General features: G+C 38.6%; 1 protein-coding gene across 2 annotated transcripts in view; it reads left to right on the top strand.

Annotated features, from left to right (window-relative positions):
• kcnip1a (Kv channel interacting protein 1 a) overlaps positions 1 to 13,180 on the top strand; it is a 36,782-nt gene that overhangs the window by 19,385 nt on the left and 4,217 nt on the right. For both annotated transcript variants that reach the window (XM_077532568.1, XM_077532569.1), the window contains exons 2-5: positions 11,171 to 11,295; positions 12,404 to 12,473; positions 12,555 to 12,625; positions 12,695 to 12,802. In XM_077532568.1, coding sequence (XP_077388694.1) covers positions 11,171 to 11,295; positions 12,404 to 12,473; positions 12,555 to 12,625; positions 12,695 to 12,802 — 374 coding nt within the window. The remainder of the gene's footprint in view (positions 1 to 11,170; positions 11,296 to 12,403; positions 12,474 to 12,554; positions 12,626 to 12,694; positions 12,803 to 13,180) is intronic.

A 13,180-nucleotide genomic window follows, 5' to 3' on the forward strand; every position in this document is an offset into this window, starting at 1 on the left:
TGGGGGCTGCTCCTAATTCTTGTCACAGACACACGCTGCATAATTTATTTGCACATTATTCAAGTCTTTACTCATCTGCATATCCGTCACGTTAGTGTGAAACAAAACTTTTTGCCTCCCGGTGATTCATTGAGTGTTGCCTTCTAAGAATCGAAAACACTGCAATTAAATAATTCAGTGAATAAAAATCCTGGTGATTTCACTCTGAATCGCCAATGCCGAGCTCTGGCTTGTTGTGATGGGAGAAGCGAGAGGGGAGAGACCCCCAAATAGGGGTGCAGGCGAGTGAGAATGAGGGGAGCAGAGTGGTGAGAGAGGAAAAAAAGAGGAGGAGCGTGCATGGGGAGATGGGGTGAGAAAGCATGATGAGAAGGAGGGGTGTTAGAAAAGGTTTTGTGCTGAGAGGAGAGATACTGTAGGAAGAGGGAGAAAAGGGGGAGGTAAGATGAGAGGGTGAAGGAGTACGTGTGTTTTGGTTGTGTACGTGTGTGTGCATCCAGACTTCGCCACATACGGACAGACACTCGTTTCCACGACGACGTTTCAAACATGGGGGCTGTGGTGGGCACGCTGACCATGCAGACCAAGACGAGGAGGCCATCCAGGGGTGAGGGACCACACTCACACGCAGACACGCACTCTGTCATTCATTCCCTGACACATGTTTGAAAAAGGCAGTCAAACTTGTACAAATGTCAACTTTTCGGGTTTTAGAATGTATACACGTGTGCATGCGTTGTCGTTTTATTAAAGACATGCAGACACACGCATACACATGAAAGCATGACCTCACACATTATTACAGAGAGGCAAGCATCATCTAAGACAATAAAACTTTTACTAATGGGAATTTTAATTGCCTACTTGCTGCTTTGGATGGCTTCAGCACAAACATGCTCAAACAGTTTTAGATTACTATAAGGATGTTTCAATTGGTGCTTTGTGTTGCAGTTGTCTGAGACAGAGAGAGCGAGCTAGCCAGAATAGACCAACAGGTTTTCCAATTCCTTTTATCATGCCATAAAGTTTTACAACTGTGTGTGTATTATGTGCAGCGAGAGCGCCCGCGCGTTTGTTTTCAGCTTCAGCAGAGGCGTTCGTGTCACTCGGTCCGTCTGGTGGCTGCGTGCCGCCGGCAGCGCTGGTAAACACGCGCACGTCGAAGGTATTTGTCACTCCGCTCACACACCACTTTTCCGTCTTGCAGTTACCTTGGAAGCACGGTCGCCATGGCAACAAAAGATGTCAGTTTTGGAGGGGCGGGAGGGGTCGGGGCTCTCGATGCGATGGGGGTATTCCTGTATGTGCTGATGAGTGAGGCTGAAATGTTAAGAGGACCTGTTGCCTGGTGGGAATGTGTTGCGTCTTGTGAAATGCGGTGAAGCCCATTCATGTGGAAAAATGAAAAGAAATCCAAAATGTAAGAGTGCTCCAGTGCAGCACACCGAGCAAGGAAATACTGTCCATTGATTGCATTCACTTGTTTATCGTTATTGGTTGAGGCGGGCTTTTAGCATTTTTTTTTTTTTCTCGTGCAAATTAGCACATGCAGGACATTTTCCAAGTGAGTGCATATGGCTGCTTCCATCTTTTAGAATATTCTCACTCCTACTCGTGTAAACACCTTTCCCATGGGTGTTAACAAAGGCAGAGCATAAATGTGTTGCTGTTTGGAATAATGAGGTGGCAGTAAGGTGCAAACATATTGTGGAAATCTGACTCCCCTTTCAATGTGATAACAAGCAGTTTACCTGTGAAAGAACTGCTGTATATGGACAAATAGATTGGGTCATTATTCACAGGAAGTGAAAGCTGAAGAAAAATGGGTCTGGTCCGCCCTTTGCGGCTATAATGGCTTCCACGCCTCTCTGGGAAAACTTTCGACAAAATGCTGGAGCATGTCTACATTTGTCCACCAAAACTGGTGCTATAAAGTTGGATACGTACAAGCATAGAATTGTACAAAAGTGGAGAAAATCACTTAAGTTTCCTGAACACAGACTTTTTAAACTATTATTTTTCCCAAAAACTTATACATACGTTCTATTTTAAATATTACCAGTGTCTCAACGACATATTTATACGTTTTTATGTTGTTGTTGTTTTTTTTTATGCTAGAGCATACAGAAGGCTTTGATGCAGACTCTGAACTGAAGAGAACGGTTGAAGCAATGGTAGTGATTACAAAAACGGCCAGCAGGTGGCTGCAGAGTATAAGAGCTCAACCAGTTCCCTGCTGCAACAAGCTGTTTTCCCCACAGTTTGAAACAGATTTGTGAATAATGATGAAACTTAGCTGTATTATAATACCAATTTCTGAAAAACAGAAACAGATAGAAATATAACATTATTATTATAATAATTGATTGTTGCAGTATTTTATTTGAACAACGGTAGTGTGGTCCTAATGAGGACAAGGGTTATAGAAATGGATGAATTGATAAAGGTGCAAAGGTAAGATACTAACAGTGGAAGAAAATTCTGGATCTGAATACATGCGTAATCACAATTATAAGTTTGAAGTCGATCAATTGACCTTTCATGTGTTTTGGCTTTCACAACATGGACGCCTCGCCAAAATCAGCAGGTGGTCAGTCGGCACAGCAATTGTTAGCTCACGAACAGTCTAAATCCTCATGTTGGCTGTCAGCAAAATTCACCAAATGCTCACATGTAACAGTAAACAATAGACAATTGAGTGCAGTATATTGTCTGTTCTTAATTGAACATACTCTGTATCATGTAGACAATGAAACAAAGATAAATGGTGGTTGATTAGTTATTTATTGTGTAAATGACACATGAAAAAAAATGCTCTTCTTCCTTCCAGTTAGTTACCCCACCTCTGACTCACCCATCCAATCACAAATCACACTAAGACACAACTGGAAACAAATAAAAATAATTATTATTCCACATTGAATCAACTATCATCACATTTGCGTCAACTAGTCAGTCTAGTTTTAACCCTAACCTGCACTTTGATCCAGATTCATACCAACATGTGATGTGTTCTTTCTGTGATTGAAGGGAAATCAGTGACGTTCAGCTGAGTTTATTTTGAACAAGAAGAAACCTCAACATTTGTCCAAATAGGCTGCATATTGGAACTAATAATGTTTGGGGTTGCTGTGAATTATTTTAGCTCAGTAGTACGGAATAAAAAAATCACACCCAGAATAAATCGATGGTTCAACATCAGCCTCATTCGGAACACTTGCGGCACTTTGATAGAGGGCACCTTCACAACGGTTGTGCAAATTCCCCATATAAACACTAATGTTTATCAAGAGCAATTCTAGCGCGATTAAAACCATTTTAAATATATATTTTTTTAACATAGGGGGTCACATTGCTTCCATTTCTGCCCACACACTTGAATTGATTACACTTTATATAACCTGTTTATTGATTTAGATTCTCTTTTCTTATTTGATAATGCAGTGCTATTTTTCTTTATCAGAATTATTATATTTTTTTGGGGGGGGGATGACAAATGGAAAAGGCATTTAAATACAGCAGTATTTGTAACTGCTGGCACGATTGTTTCTGGCTTCGTGTAACACGGTTTTCCGGTTTGTGTGTCTGCGGTGGTGCGTGCTGTCTGGAGATAACTTGTTATCCGGCTTTACAACAAACAGAACACAGCTGTAATATTGTGAGATTAGATTCCTCCATGATGGATCCTCTGCTAGAGGATCATTGTGCTCTGAACTATGTGTCATCATCCTCTTTGTGACTTGTTGTTCCTGCTTGTCTGACAAACCAATTTTCTTCTACCTGCTTCTTGTCTGCCATCTGTCTGAGCAGCCTTGCGACACTTCACGTCTCCTTGGTGATTTTTTCCCCACTTCTTTTGTCATGTTTCTCCCCGAAGCGGTGCTCCATTTGCTTTCTTCTGTCACACCTTTATTTTACTCTGTTTCCTCCACGACCTTTCAACTCTCTGCACTGCCTTCTGGACTTCCACTTCCCTCCTATTTTTCCCCTCAACCCTTTCCTCTCCTTTCCACCGTGTTTCCTTTCATATGCCAACTCCACAATCCACCATCATCACATTCTTACCTTTCTATCGACTTCTCAGAATAGGCCTCAATTCTTTCTCTCATTTGCTCCCTTTCTTCATCACCCACGCTCCCATTAGCTGCTCTGAGTGCTTATTAAGTCATCACGTCATTGCCCTCCCCTTGGCTTACAGCCTTTGTGTGATGGATGTAAAAATGCATTCACGTGCCTTACAATCATGGAGCCATTGATTATTCCTAGAGGGTTTTTCTATGAGATATGGTCCCCCGAGTTTACATTTAATTGATAGATAGATAGATAGATAGATAGATAGATATTCCTGGACAAGTTTTATAAAACTGAAGCTTTTCTTTTCTATAGCTTAGTCCATGTGTATAAACCCCAAACAAACACAAGCCCATTGGAGTCATTAGTAACTTCTTTTTTATCTCCTATGCCTGATGTGTTCCAGAGGAAGTTTCATATGTGACAGTCACTAGAGTTATAAAGGGGAGTTTCCCCTGTCGTTCGCCTCAGGAATTAGAAGTTCCTCTTCTGACTGTCATTATTATTATTTTTTTTAAACAGTCAAGGTCAAACACAGTCCAGAGGTGTTGTGCACAGGCTGAGCTAAGCTGGGTGTCCCCTTCCTGTTTATTACCTGGTGGTTTGCCAAATCCATTTTGGAAGCAGTCTTGAAAATTGGCCCTAGAGTGTTATATATATATATATATATATATATATATATATATATATATATATATATATATATATATATATATATATATATATATATATATATATATATATATAGTATGTGTAGTGAACAGACTTTAGCTCAGCAGGGATGGAATAATTCATCTCAGAATGTCTTTTTTTCCACACAGCACCCACATCAGTCACGTCAGTCTATCAGAAGGTCGTGCAGAGTCATGCTGAGCAAAGATGTGCGGTGCTAAAGTCATATGGGCGTTGCGAGTGGGCTCATTTTGACTTGCCCCTCATTAACTGCATGTGATAGTGACCTTCATCTTTGATGGCACCCAAGTAAGAGACATCAGAGACAGATGTATAGTGGTACCTTGACTTATGGGTGACCAGGCGCTCTGCCATTTTTTTAGTTAGACTTTGGAGGACTAAGCAATAGTAAACTCATCTCAACTCACTTCCCAACAAGCAGCCATTCAGCAGATAGTGACAAATTCTTTAAAACGAGAGTTCATGCTGATTAATGCAACTCACAGTTGAAGTGTAGTGTCAAACTAAATGTTACAGAGATAGATAATTACAGGAAAGTACCTTAATGCTATCAAACAATGCAAAATGCCATAGACAGGCTAACAACATCAATGGAATGGTGTTCTAACTCCTAGTGCAATAGATGTTTGAATACAAACGATGCAGCAACTCATGTAGACAGACAATTACAGTACACGCTGTCTTATATTTGTTATCCTCTGTGAAAATCAGCTAATATTACAGCAGCCTAGAATCATTAGTGAAACTCTTTTTTTTTCTGTGTGTATGTCTGAATTACACTCCCCCCTGGTGGCCAAGACACACAAGAACGAGCACAATCCAGGGCTGAAAGGAATTTCAGGCGATTGTATTTCAATTAATTTCAACAGGGAAATTTGAGATATGAATGTTTTGAGTTACGAGCGTGGTCACAGAATGAAAGAAACTCGTAAGTGCCACTGAAGTACGAGGTTGAAAATCGCAGTGGATAGTGGCACAAGAATCTATTCAATGCACATTATGACAGCCCTGCAAATCCTTTGTGGAGATTAAAATACGATTAGAAACAGCTCTCAGTGTGATGTGGTGCAGTTCTACGGCATCCAGCAGTTTCGATGACATCACTGCTTGCACTCTTTCCCGCTTTCTCTGTTGCTGGGGAGGTTTGCCTTCCTGTAGACTCATTATTTTTGCGTCTAATTATTTTGTATAATTGTGCTCACCGTCTCCTGCTATTATACAGTATAGTGTACCAGGCATTGAGTGTGTCTATTCCATAACTTTTGGAAATAGAAAATTAGGAGTCACTGGGGAATCAGTGCTAATTATCTGCTTGAAGGCATTATACAGTCGCTATCTATTGACGCTGTTTTAAACTGTTTTTCGGCATATGCCATTTTTGTTGCAAGGACATATTGCAATGATAATCAAGTCATGATGTACTATACATTCTTCTTAGACCTGAACGTACAGATGATTTCATCCACATGGCTGCTTTATTTGATGTTTTTATGACCCTTGAAATAGTGTACTTGGTCACCTTTGAGGATGAGTGACCACAAGCAAGTGGCTGTCTTTCCTACACAATATATTTGAATGGCCGGTGGTCAATTAGCCTCCTGCAACAGTGGAACTGTAAACATCCAAACTGTGGATGAGATCCTAAAATCACGCTGTAAAACGTTATTGCGTTCGCAGCTTTTACATTCTGTAATTAGGGCTGTGGCAGCTGAAGTCTATTTTTAAGATACATTCTTCACTTCTCTTCTCCAACCATTACAAGTGAGAGCAAACCGTTTCCATCCCTGCTCGTGCTGCAGATTACGCTAATTCCCTTCATGCAAATGTCAGAAGAAGTAAGTGGGCAGTGAGGGAAGAAAATGGTGGAGATTTTTGGAGGTGAAATGAAGAGATGATGGAGAAGATAAAGAGATAAATGTAGCGAGCACTAGTGTTGAAGTTGTTAGCATGTCTGCTTCACAGTTGGGAGCTTCTGGGTTTGAATCTCATTTCAGGCCTTCCCATGTGGAGTTTGCATGTTAGAAAAAAAAGACATAATTGTTTTGAAGTCGCAATTGACAACAAATGCTCATTTAAAAAAAAAAAAAATTTGCCCAACTTTTCAAGGAGCCAACCTCTTTTTTTTTTTTTTTACATTGATTGATTGATTGATTGATTGATTGAAATATTTATTTTTAAAATAAAAACATAAAACACACAACAAAATCAAAACAATACCAAGTAATAATAATAATGAATTAAATAAATGAGGGCAAAAATAAAAATAAAAATATATCTCTCATTAATATATTGAATAAGGAGTAGAAAGAAGTAAAATAATTATTTTATCCTACCCCAATATATTTTTCATTATAAACGAAATCAAAAATAATTATTTTATATATAAATGTATATATACAACTATATATACATTGTACATACATACACATCAATCTACACTGATGTAAATATTTTCATTTACATATTACTGTATCAATATCAGCAATATATCAGATATTAATTCATAAAAAAGACAAAGAAAAACAACAAACTTAAAACAAAACAAAACAAAACAAAAACAACGATGAGGACAAGCAGTATGGAAAATGTTCCGAAAGTTGTGGCTGAGATGGATCAAAATTTTGTGTTGATCTTCTTTGGTGTGTCTTCCGGCTGTGCTGGGGAAGTGACAGGCGGGCTTTTCTCTGCTGACGTTCAAGTCACCGCTTTAATCCCTCCAACGGGTGCCAAATGAAAGGAATTCAGAATTTCAGTCACAGTGTAAACTTAGCATCTTATATTGTCTTTTGCAGCAAAGAGCAGCTTTAGTTTGTTTCCGAGTCCTTTCTGGAGGTTGGATCTAAAGAGACAGGAAAGAAGCATGTGCAATATGTTTGCTTTCATGTCTCTGATGACAAGATGGCGCTGTAGCAAAAGCTTGATCACATTCCAAATTATTCACTATTACTAGTGCTGCATTTGCCACTCAGTATCCATGAATGAGTTCGTGATTGCGCTGAATCTCCTGATATAAGCACTGCAATTATTCATCTCTTACACTGTAGAAAGAAGATAAATGGCCAATGTGTTGCTTTCCTCACATTGCATCATAGGCCATTGAATTTTAAATTGGCAGCCAAACAAAACAAGAAAGGAAGTATTGTGAGCTTGGTGACATTGTAATTCATTTCTGACTTGATGATTAATGTCTGAAAGTTTAAGTACTTTGGCGTCTGCATTTATCAGCCGCTATAAAGTTTTGCCTGCATGATCCAGTGATGACATCTGCAACATATTTGCAAAGAAAATTAAGCTCAATGTTTTTGTTGTTGTGGTTTCTAGTGATCTCTCTCATGAAGCTACCCAAAAATAATACACATACAGTAACAGTATGATGCAGTACAGTTCTATTGCAAAGGAAGCTACATATTGTTGAATTGTTGTGCCCTGCTAGCTGAATAGTTCACCTTTCCAATTCCATTCGATTTTCCCATGCAGCTAAATTCCCCAATGTACTATACAATCTCTCAATCCATCACCTCCGTAAAAGCACATTAGCCCCCAAATTGATTCACACTGATGCATTTCTTTCCAATTCACACTAAAGCAATCCCACTGTTTTCTTAGGCTTGTGCATTAAAGCAGTCATGCCACACACCGTTCATGAAATCAGCAGAGAGATGTTGCACATTGGTCACAACAAGAGGCAAATGATTATTGGCGCTAACCGTGAATGCATTTAACCATCCTTATTAAAAGGTATTTATATGACAGACCGCGGTTTGAATGCTTATCAAATTAAATTAAATGCTGCCCTTGATGCAACATTAAACTGTAGACAGTGCAGCCACTATAAATGAAGTAAAGCATCCATTGACAACACTTGGGGAAAGCTCCTGATGCAACAGAGCCCCCTGTTGACGCTACTTGGACACACCGAAGCTTGTCTACCCACTATCAGTGTTTTCCAACATATATCAAAATATATATATATATATATATATATATATATATATATATATATATATATATATATATATATATATATATATATATATATATATATATATATATATTCTATCATGTTTACTAAATGGCATCTTAATTCTACCTTCTGCCATATACTGGAAGAACATTTAATATGCATTGTTTGCAGTAAATAAGTACCTGTGAAAATGAACACTCCTTCCCTAGAAACGGGACATGGTACAGTCGTAAAAATATGTTTTAACCTACAAGGACATTCTGAAAAACTTGGCATTGCATGTTATTGATGAGAAGAGGATAAGAAAAAATAAAAATGTGCCTGAAGGACACCAGGCATTTCAGTTTTGAGTAAATGTGCGCACCATTTTTTTTTTAGTTGTTGGGGAGTACTATGAATGATCAAACCCATTGTGGCTAAAAAACAAACAAAACAAAACAAAAAAAACAGTACATGAACATCATATCTTTTCTTGCAACTGGGGTGGGAGCGTTTGTGGGGGCAAAAGAAAGTAATACGTTCAAAAGTCTTCTTTGTCCCAAAAAAAAAAAAAAAAAAAAAGGGGGGGGGGGGCTCACTTGGCCTCAACATGCTACACAGTTTTACTCTTTTGGCTGAATTTGATGTCACTGAGAAACGATGATGCCATCACAAATAATTAAGATGTTAAGAATACATATTTTTTTCTTGGCTCAATTGGCTCAATATCAACAACCCCAAAAATAAAAAATAAAAAATCCTCCTTAAAATGTGGCAGAGTTTATGTTGTGTTGTGCCGCCCTCTACTGGCATTTAATTGTCATAGCAGACTGCATAGTTCTCCATTGCACAATGAAGTCTACAAAGTACAGCTGAGAAGTTGTCTCAGTGCGTGTGTTCTTGGCTACTGGTTAGTAAAGAGTCACTTTGTGGTTGTTTTCCAGGGGTAAATATGAGGCTTAATGGGAACAATTTATCAAGCGGTGAGCTGCCTTCCAACACACACATGCACATTGCGCAGACACATCCCAGCACAAGGTGATTTAGTTATTGTTACAGTTTGTCCAGCTTGGGCCCTCGAGTTACAGCCATGTTCCCAAAGAGTGAAGGACACCGGGACTGAAATCGAGAGGGGAGGGGGGGACACGGAGTGGGACTCACCAGGATAGAACCAAGGTCGGCATATAGGAGCGGGACATGCCCCGAGGAGTGCTGTAATGGGATGGGGCATAAAACGACAGAGATGGAGGGAGCCAGGTGATCTCACCTTCTGAGAGAGGAGGAGAAAATTCAACTAAGTCAGAAAGAAGTTACATGTAGTGAGAAGTAGGTTGGACACGGAGAGCATCAACAGCAGGCGGAGAAGACGATGTAAGGAAATTCTTGGGTGGAAAGTGTCAGACATGGAGAAAGAGGAGCAGCGTGAGAACAGTTTACAAGCCATAGCCATCATTCTGCTGTGCTGTGGGCTAATCAAGATGTTGCACCTTTTAGGAGTCATTTCTGTGGAAGGTGAGTCAACATAGACCACTTTTTAGCCTTATCAAGCCGATAAAGTTGAGCGCAAGTACTTTCTCAGTGCAGAGATTCTGATATATTCTTTCATATTACTGTAGAATAAGCAGACATTGAACATTTCATTTGACACCAAACGAATGTACGGTATGTTGCCTGTTTTCTTACGTTATGCACTTGAAACATTGTCATCTCTATTGTGGTATATCAGATAGTGTATTGACAAGGATAATAAAGATCAGTTATCATGTGGGAGGCATAAAAAAATGTGGTTATTTTATATTTTACATTAAAAGATGATTAGGGTCTTTCAATGAAATGGTTAAAAACTCAACAGAGTTATATTTAAAAAGATCAAATCAGCAAAAAAAAAAAAAAAAGTGTACGAATGTAAGGGCATTTGACAGGCTTGTTAATGAAACTGCTGTACAGATGAAATTGTCTCTGGAGCGGAAAGTGCAAAATGAACTTTGTCTTCTCGTGACCCTCAAGTGAAGCAGAACAGGGAGATGCTTTAACGACTCGCCGTTGTAATGTGCTGAGCAATGTGACTCGACTTCGCACTGGTGAGAGAACAGTCTAGAAGATTGTCATTGATTCTTAGATAGATTAATATAAATCAACCCTTAGTACAAAGGACCACCACGCTGTGTGTGTTTTTAGTCCGAGTCAGTGGTGATGTGTCCTCTCTCGCCTCCCCTGCAGCGATGAGTGTAATGACTCGTTAATAGTGGACCAATAAGAGGAGGAGCCATTCAGCTGACCTCAACCTCTGTGCACTTGCATCGCTCATTCCGCTATCTCATGGCTTTCAAGCTGTTTCATGACACTAATGTTTACGGTCAAAGTAAACATGAAACAAAAAGTACAATCACACAACTTTGACTTCGATAGTAAATAGTAAATAATGCTTGCGTTATCTCCTTCCTTTTGTTTGTGTGTCGCCAGACAAGGCTGATGACGACCTGGAGATGACCATGGTGTGCCATCGACCCGAGGGCCTCGATCAGCTCGAGGCTCAGACCAACTTCAGTAAACGAGAACTCCAAGTGCTGTACAGGGGGTTCAAGAATGTACGTTGTTTTACATATACTGCACTGAAAGTATCAGTATTTTTTCTTTGGTTGAATCATTAGGTATGACAGTACTCTACTGAGATCCAGTAAATGAGCTCGGACGTTCTCTCTTTACAAAGGTTATAGTGCACTTGATTGACACTGTCACAGTCCAAATTATATCGATTCTTTTTTTTTTTAAGCCAATGCTGATTCTGATATTTGGCAGAAGACAATTCTGATAACTGATTAATCAGATGATTATTTAAAGAAATATGCAATTGTATACAGTAACTTGACTTTTGGTCCCTTTTTAAAAGTCTTATAATAATGTAGTCCAGGCCTTAGTATTAATTGTGTTTATTTATCTTGTCAATAATTGAGTCAATAACTTCAAAACAAAATATTAGGAACACCTTTAATTATGAAACTCCAACCACAATAATAATAATAATAATAATAATAATAATAATAATAATAATAATAATAATAATAATAATACAAAAATAAAACTGATAAAAATTACAGAGTCAAAAGAAAAATGTAAACAGGACTTCTAAATATTTATAGCTAAAAAAACAAAACAAAAATCTCAACAATACAATAATAACAAACATTGTAAAATCAAACCAACCCAATCACGTCTGATCATTTTCTTTCATTAAGTTATGAGGGTGTACCTAATGTTGTGACCAGTGGTGACAATGCTATAAAAACATATTGCACAAGAGCTTCATCCCTCTAATAGTTAAGTATTCCTCAGAAATTAATGTTTAATCCCGTCAGTTTATGAAACTTATCTTTTCAGCCTGAGGCTACGATATAGAATAAAACACGCACGAGTGTGCGTTTCGCTCCATGTATAAAGCATTTAAATTGCATTTCTGCATAATAATTTTATTGCATTGTGGTATGCCTAATGTATTTTTATTTTATTGTCTCTTTGCAAAATGCATGTGAAATGCACTATATTGTTTCAGTAAACAATCTGATTTTAACTACATAATTAAAAGCAGCCACAGCCTCTTGTCATTTATTTATATAAGCCAAGATTTGCGTACCTCACATTATTTGCCGTACTGCACTCAACTTGTCACATTACGGTATTTTTGCTTTTTTTTTCCAGGAGTGTCCAAGTGGAATTGTCAATGAGGAAACCTTCAAGCAAATATACTCGCAATTTTTCCCGCATGGAGGTCGATCTTTGTCATTTGCCGTCATTGTTGTTTGACCTTATTGACAAGTGTGTTCTTGTATTTTTGTGCTCACTCCTGCAGATGCCAGCACCTACGCGCACTACCTGTTTAACGCCTTTGACACGGCACAGTCGGGCACCATAAAGTTTGAGGTAAATGTCTGTGCTTTTTTGTGTGTGTGACTTTCAGCTTTTGTGTGTTGATTGTTTCTCCTCCATCAGGACTTTGTAACAGCTTTGTCCATCCTGCTGAGGGGCTCCATTACAGAGAAGCTCCAGTGGACGTTTAACCTCTACGACATCAACCGAGATGGATACATCAACAAAGAGGTGTGCGGTTTGAATAACAATTACACAGGCTAGTCACATCATTAGTGAAAATTTCTGGAGAAATGTTCACCAAATTTCAGACAAATGAAAAAAAAAAAACATACAATATATAATGTTCTCAATACTGAACATTATTACCTCTTTGAAACCCAACATTTTTATTAGGGGTGTCAAATTTAGTGGGTTCATTATGAGTTACTTTAAATTTCATTTAACACCACTATGTTTTTTTGTTTGTTTGTTTTTTTAAATCCACTATTAATGACCACCCCTTACTTGGAAAACCTGTACTGGGGGAATTCTAATTGCAACGCAGCAGACGGGCCCAAGTCAAAATAACAGCAGTAATAACATTAATAATAATGTATGTATTTGTGG

The sequence above is a fragment of the Festucalex cinctus genome, chromosome 9 (assembly GCF_051991245.1).
Source record: "Festucalex cinctus isolate MCC-2025b chromosome 9, RoL_Fcin_1.0, whole genome shotgun sequence".
Classification (NCBI taxonomy): Eukaryota; Metazoa; Chordata; class Actinopteri; order Syngnathiformes; family Syngnathidae; genus Festucalex; species Festucalex cinctus.